Source organism: Egretta garzetta, unplaced genomic scaffold (assembly GCF_000687185.1).
Source record: "Egretta garzetta isolate BGI_Z169 unplaced genomic scaffold, ASM68718v1 scaffold27, whole genome shotgun sequence".
NCBI classification, from domain to species: Eukaryota; Metazoa; Chordata; class Aves; order Pelecaniformes; family Ardeidae; genus Egretta; species Egretta garzetta.
In genome coordinates, this window is record NW_009260400.1 from 3,205,144 (window position 1) to 3,212,332 (window position 7,189).

The following is a 7,189-nucleotide window of genomic DNA, read 5'->3' on the forward strand; positions in this document are numbered from 1 at the left end:
CAAGCAAGTGGGGTTTTTTTATTGTTTTATCGAAATATGCATCATCAATTAATATATTGCAATGGACAGTAAAACCTTTTCTAGAAAGCACCCTGCTTGTCCCTGGTTCACATCACTGCAGGGGCTGAACCCCAACAGCCACAGGGCACAGCCCCCTCCAGGACAGCAAACAGCCCTGGTGCAATGGGACGGGGCAGGCATGTCCCCCCCCAGCCCCATTGCCCCGTCCCATGAGCTGTGGGCCAGCACAAACCCTGTGACCAGCTCTGCAGGTCCCCTGGGAGGAGGGGGACAGCAGGCAGGAACCCCAGCCCCATGTGGGGAGCGGCACCCTTGACCATGGCGCACATTGCGGCTGCGCTGGGCGACCCCAGCAAGGCCCATTGCAGGGAGGAGGGGGCATTCGGAGGGAGGCTGGGACGTGTCCCTCCCCCTGCACATCCCTGTCCCACGGCACACGTCCAGGCTGGTTCAGGCAGCGACCCTGGCACGGTGGCCCAATGCAACGAGCCCCGCCTGGCTCCCCGGTTCCCACCTTGTCCCCACTGAGGTGCCCTCACTATGCAGGGGACACCCCGGTGACATCTGCCAGGAGCTGGGTGGCACCTGGGCTGGCTGCGGCACCCTGGCTGCCACTCCGCCCCAGTAAACGCTGCTGGGGGCAGCGCAGCTCGGTCCTCCTCCCCAGCCCCAAGCTCAGGGGGGCTGTACCCACTCCTCCTGCTCACCAGGGATTCCCAGCGCCCTCACTCCCTCTCCCAGCCGTGCTGGGCTGATGGCAGCTTTGGCCTTTGCTTTGCTGCTGGCCTGGCCCAGCCCCGGCCCAGCACCTTCCTGCCCGCAGGGAGGGACAAAGCAACACCCCAGGGGGAAGGTGCTGCCAGGCCCTGTTGGATGCACAGTGGTGACAGCTTCTCCTCCTCCCGTCCCGGCTAGGAACAGGCTTGGCTGGATCCCAGCTGGCTGAGCCCCTGGGCCTTCGCCCCCCCTTGCCAAACCTCCCACAGCACCAACCTTCAGTGCCAGCGCCAATGCCTCTACCCCCGCCACGGCCACCGGCCACGTGTGCTGGGGAAGTGCCCCAGGCACAAGGTCGGGCAGGTAGGGTGCACCCGGGGGCAGTAGGGTGCACCCAGGGGTGGTGCTTTTCCAGCACGTTCACCCGAGCTGGCCATGGGTGCGGAGGGGGAACAAGGGCACCAGCATGGTGCCAGACCCTTCATGGCACAAGGGCTCTTTCACAGGCCTCAGATTAAACCCAGTGGGAAGCAAGAGGAGGAGGTGCTGGGTGCTGGCCTGGCTCCCATGGGCTGGGTGCAGGCACGAGGGAGGGCCGGTGGGAAGAGCAGCAAGGGCTGAGGCCGGCCGCCCTGGGCTCTTGAGTGGGGTGATGCTCAGGGCATGCAGCTGGGGCCCAGCCAGGCAAGAGCGCAGAGCAGACAGCAGGGCTGGTTAGTCCAGACTTGTTCAGGGCAGGGAGGTGCACAGGGGCTGGTGCCCGCGGTCCCCAGCTGCTCTCAGCACCATTTTGATCCAGCCAGCTCAGCCTGGCTGTGGTGTTTGCCCCGAGGGCAGCCCCAGGGGAGCGTGGGATGATTTTCCAGTTGGGATCTCACCTCCTCCAGCCCTCAAATCCTAAAAGCTTCCTGGGCCCTTGGCAGCAGCGTTGGCCCCCGACCTCCCAGGGTGCTAGCAGAGCCCCGGGTGCTGTGGGCAGAGCTGGACTCTGCAACGTCCCCACCCCAGAAAATCCTGCCCAGGATGGAGTAACCCCATGCAACAAGACACCTGCTTGGGGCAACCACGCACAGCATACCCCCCTGAGCAGCGAAAGGCGACAGGCAACGGGCACAAGCTGCAACAAGTGAAATTTTGATGGGACTTCAGGGCAAGAAGTGTTCCCCCTGAGGGTGGCACAGCCTGGGGACAGAGCCCTGGTGAGGTGGTGGTGGCAACCCCATCCTTGGAGATTTACCTAACTCAGCTGGACAAGGCCCAAGCTGCAGAGCTGGCCCTGTGCTAAGCTGAAGATGGACCGAGCCCTCCAGCGATCCCTTCTAGCTTAAATCTTTCTGTGCTTCATGCAGCAGGCTCTCTGCAAAGGCTCCTATGTGGCATCTGAAGGTAAGGAGGCAGTGAGCTCTCCTCCATGATGGCATCCACCCAGCCTTGTCCTGCCGGCCTGCGGACCAAGATCCGTCTGGACACCATACGTTCTCCACTCTGAGTCCACCACCACGTCCCAGCACCCCAGTGCTGTGACACCCAACCTCCCCGGCCCCTTCAGGCTTCTGCAGAAAGAAGGATCCAGAGCAGAGAGCGGATCTCTGAGAAGCCAGGCAGCACAGAGACAACTGTTCTCCAGATTGCGGAGTATATTAGGGCATCTCCCTCCCTTTTCTGTGGACAAGACACAGAACTGGAGGGAGACCAAGAGATGCCGGTTGCATGTTGGACACTGTATTGGCACCGGAGTGGGCCCAGGATCCTGAACTTGCCTTCCTCTCCTTCCCTCCCAAAGTGATGATCGTCTCTTTCCAGCCATGAGGGATGTTCCTGCAGAGCAGCACAACACCCAGCCCCACTGGCTCATGAGTCCAGCTTGATGAAGACCTTGGGCCTTGAGAAAATGTTGATGGCCTCTTCTATCTGGGAGAGCTTCCTCTCCAGCTCCACCCGCCTCTTTTGCATGCTGAGGGTGTCTGCACGCACTGGCAGCATCACCAGGTCCTTTATCAGCTGCTCCTGGCCTGTTAACAAAAAAAAAATTGTGTAAGTGGAAAAGCAAAGAAATCCATCCTTCTCCTAAAGCTATGACCTCATTCTTGGTCATGAAAACGGTGGCAGCACTGGAGCAAGGACTTGGAATACCCATCCACCTATTCAAAGCTGAGCTGGATGAGGACCCGAGTGACCCTCTCCAGCTCTGAAGAACCAAGGGTTGGACTGGAGGCCTCTGACGGTCCCTTCAACCAAAACCTTTCTATCATTTTAAGAGCAGTAGTAACCCTAACATCAGGTCAGCTGGACAAGCTGCTCCAGAGAGCCAGTCCTGTAACCCGCAAGTCCCACCAACCTGAAGGAGATTGCTCTTCTCACACACACAGCTCACATCCCAGCCACGTGCTTATTCCAGGCAACTCTCCAAGTGGCAGCAATCTGTGCCCCCGAACTCTCTTCTCCCTAATCCTGGCTAGGATTGCCTGTTTTTCTGAGCTGGAATCCCCCTTTCTTTTCCTCTTACTCTGCTTCAGATTGCCGAGGGTCTCCAGCCGCTGGCCCTCTGGCATCATGGTATGACCAGGTGGGGTGTCAGGATCTGGCAGGTTTCGCAGCCGCTCCTCCGTCTGCCTGCGCCACAGCTCCTTCCTCTCCAGCAGGCTGGCAAGGCAAAGGCAGACGGGCATCACTGCATCTGGCAGGAGGGGTCGCCCAGGGATGCGGGCAGAGGCCAGAAATCAAGGCCTTCAACCCCGCTCGTCTCCATGTTGCTGCCTGAGGACCACAGAGACCCACCCTGCTGGCACACATCTGTGCCGTGGAGGGACACACCGGGGTTTAGCCTGCACGCATGGCCTAGCAAACGCAGTCTGTGTGCACTGAAGGGCTGCTGAAGAGACAGAGAGGCCAACACCAGCTCCTGGGAAACAAGGGCTTCCACTCCTTGCTTCTAGCCCAGGCCACTGAGTCCTCTCAAAACCAACTGTGGGCCAGTGGTGGAATGAAGTTGGACAAAGCGGTTCACGGCCAGGGACGCTGGCAGAGAACAGCAGGCACAGCAGAGAGCCAAAGGACGGACACCATGCACAGGGTCACCCCGGAACCGGTTCCCACTCAGAACCCCAAAACACAAGTCACTACTTGGATGTTCCTCAGACTCGGGGTCCAAGGCAGGATGAATGCTCACAAGGCAGAGCACACTATCTCCCTCTCCAAAACCAGACCTTTTAATACTAAAGCTACATCATGCGGAACAAGGCTTACGAAGGGGCAGGAGAACATTTCAGAGCACACAGAGCAACCCCATATCAGCAGCATTGTACAACAGTATGCAAGGGAGAAGGAGACAAAATTCTTTCTGAGCCCAGCCACACTGGCCACAGGATGCTCGTTAAGTCAGGAAACCAGGAGGGACTGCATTTGTGCCCCAGGCCACAGTAAATCCCACATGCATATGGTGAGAGCATCTCTGTCCCCAGCCCCTGTCTTTCTAGGCAGAAGCTGGGGGACGTGGCGAGGGGAAGTGGGCTTGGTGCAGAACATCCCATGGACCAGACAGGGCTGTACGTACTACTGAGGGACGTGGCCCTTTTGCTTGGCGTTGTACTCCTCCTGCTCCCGGTGCTTCTGTTCCAGCAGCTCGGCCAGCGCCTGCAGGGACTGGGAGCGCCGCAGCGGGGCCCGCTTGGCATTGCAGGCGTTGTGCTTAATGAAGTCAATGCTTTTGCCCTCCACCTGCATCTGGAAGAAGAGAGGGAGGCAGCAGGGGCCATCTCAGCGCACACACACAGGCAGCTGCCCTTGTCCCCACAAGAGACAAAGCAAGGAGGCACCCACACAAGTTACAGAATTGCTCCAACAACGGGACGGGCGTACCCTCAGCCCATCCCATCTCAGGAGTTGCAGAGACAGGCAGGAGCTGTGGCCATGTTTTGAGAAGAAACGAGTGCCAGACTAAGTCCCAGAAACCCCTGGGGTGCACCAAAAGCCAGGCAAAACCTAAAACCCATCTTTTTGAGGTCCCCAAGCCAACCCCATGCCCTCAAAGCCAGAAGGACAGGAAGAACCAGGCTTGATGTAGTCCACGTGGCTCCTACTGCTGTGTTTTGAGCCCATCAGAGCAGGTAGAAGGTCGGGGGAAAAACTGGTCGGGCCCTCACCAGACCAGTAAATGCACCAGAGCCCCCAGCAGAGTAGGAACTTAGCTAGTCCTTGGGGGCATTTCCCCAGGGACAGCACCCTCTCTCTCAGCTCCTCTGATGGGCGAGGCAGAGGAGAAGACTGGTGGGTTTGAGTTTAAGGTTTTCTTTTCTTGGTTTTCCTCCTTAGGAGTTTATGTCCCATGGCATCTGAGTCGCTCCATGGCATCTGGGAACCAACAAACTGCCAACCCCCCACTAGCCAAGGAAAGAAGGCACGGGTCACAGAGCAGCTTAGGGCCTCCCAGACAGGACTTAAAAGGTTTAATTGTTAACACTGATTTAACTCTCCTCACTAAAAAGCACACCCGTTTCCCAAATTTTTATCTAATGCCCAGAAACCACGGTTCCTTTGATGATGGTGGGAGCAGTCTCCAAATCCCACAAAGCCCTTGGAAGAACAGGCTTGAGAACACTGCGAGGAGGTGGGATTTTCAAAGGGAACTTCACGATCTCTTTACCTATGAGCACGGATGAAGCCAGAGGGTAGTACCAGCAATTCTTGAACTCCCATCTCGCCACCCCAGCGACCAAGGCCCTGTTCCTTCCCTTCAGCTGGGAACAGCATTTACAGATCTCCCTGTTCACGTAGCACATCCGACCCAACGCTTTAGAAGAACACATGAAGAGTTCAAAGCAGGAGCAATGGATAAATGCCAGGAACCCCTGGGATGGATGAGTGCCAGCAGACCCTGGGAGCGTGCCGTTAAGTGTGCAACTCACCTTGGTTTCAATACCCAGTGCCTCCGGAGCCTCAGCATCTGCCCCTGCTTTCATTCTGGCAGGCCTTGGGGAGAGCGATCTGCATGGCTTGATCCCAGGGCCACAGCGAGAATATGCCCTCAGGAATTTCAGAGCCTCTGGATTTGGAGGCGGGGAGCTCTCCTGGGAAAGGCGAGAAAACACACACTAGCGGAGGGAAGCTGGAGCAAAGAGAAACCGACCCAACAAAGTCTGAGTGGTCAACATCAAGCTCAGCCACAAGTTTCCAGCAGGCAGATGACAGCACGCTCTTTCTACCATGACTTGGCAGAAGTTCTTGGCAGAAGGCAGTCTGTGCGCAGCCAGCAAAGGCCAAACAGATTGCCTACAGCAACAAATCCAGAGCTGGCAACTGGACTTTGTAAAGGAGCACTAAAAAAAAGGGGGAAAAAACCTGCAGAAATACGCATTTGGGTCAAATGCAGGTGTAGCATCGACTGGAGAGTCCATCTTCACTGACCAGTCTGGCAGGCATGAAAGGAGAGCAACAGCAGACAACCCAACAGAGGTACCCATCAGACCTAGGGACAATTTAAACAGCTGGACAGTCCAAACCAACAATGATCATGACTCCTTAAAGAGCAGAAATCTTTCTGTGAAGAGGGCAAATGGCAGCATGGAGTAAGCATGCTCAAAGCTGAGGGACACGTGCCAGCCTCCCTTGTTGGCAGCGCGAGAGAACTCGAACTCCCAGAAGAAGCCATCCCACCTCCATAACTCCAGAGCATGCTGCAGAGCCCTGCTACAGCAAGCTGTAATGAAAAGGCACAGGTACACATGAAGCCAACACAAATAAGACGCTGTTCTCAAGTGCTGTTCTGTTGGGCACCCCAAATCTGTGGTTGCCCTGTTCTGGACAGAGAGAGGAACAGAGAGTGAGGGTAGTTTTGGGAGAGTGGAATTCCATCTTTGAAAGCTGTGGTTAGCGTTGGCACAAGGTGACACTGCTTGATGTCTAACAGGTGGTCTGCAACAGCCTGTCTGAGGCAGTCCCCAAACACAGAATCCCAGAATCCCAGAGTGGCAGGGGCTGGCAGGGCCCTCCGGAGATCACCCAGCCCAACCCCCCTGCTCAAGCAGGCTCACCCAGAGCAGGGTGCACAGGACATGGTCCAGGCGGGGTTTGAATATCTCCAGAGGAGGAGACTCCACAGCCCCCCTGGGCAGCCTGTTCCAAACAAACCCTGAAAATCAGAAGGATGCCATGGCAAGTGGGTGACCTTACAATAAATACCACCAGTGCACCGCTCTGCTCAGGGAAGTAACACGAACTGCATGGGGCAGCCTCCAGTTCCATACAGGTACCCAAGGTCTCAGCCGCTCTCTCAGCTGAACAGTCCCCTTGAGGCAGGTTCCTCGTTGCCAGGCCCATTTAGCTTGGCAGACCTGAAGACTGAAGCAGGATAGGACAGTAACATCAGTAATTCTGGTGTAAGGACCAGGGTATGCGATGCCCTCAGCACTGCCAAATGGATCATGCTCCAAGCCTGACCTGCCTTTTTTCAGCA

At 56.9% G+C, this 7,189-nt stretch overlaps 2 protein-coding genes across 7 annotated transcripts in view; one reads left to right on the forward strand and one right to left on the reverse strand.

Moving 5' to 3' along the window:
* LOC104130326 (partitioning defective 6 homolog alpha) overlaps window positions 1-649 on the forward strand; it is a 7,666-nt gene extending 7,017 nt beyond the window's left edge. Inside the window, exon 5 of the mRNA XM_009643362.1 lies at window positions 568-649. Coding sequence (XP_009641657.1) covers window positions 568-649 — 82 coding nt within the window. The remainder of the gene's footprint in view (window positions 1-567) is intronic.
* Window positions 650-2,193: 1,544 nt separating this feature from the next.
* The window catches only part of ENKD1 (enkurin domain containing 1), a 13,769-nt gene continuing 8,773 nt past the window's right edge, over window positions 2,194-7,189 (reverse strand). For 5 of the 6 annotated variants that reach the window (XM_035898768.1, XM_035898764.1, XM_035898765.1 and 2 more), the window contains 4 exons: window positions 5,643-5,804; window positions 4,292-4,461; window positions 3,245-3,381; window positions 2,195-2,750 (listed from right to left, as the gene is read on the reverse strand). In XM_035898768.1, coding sequence (XP_035754661.1) covers window positions 2,590-2,750; window positions 3,245-3,381; window positions 4,292-4,461; window positions 5,643-5,804 — 630 coding nt within the window. In that variant the 3' untranslated portion in view covers window positions 2,195-2,589. Of the gene's footprint in view, window positions 2,751-3,244; window positions 3,382-4,291; window positions 4,462-5,642; window positions 5,805-7,189 lie in introns of all 6 variants that reach the window. The other variant, XM_035898769.1, reaches the window with a different exon arrangement.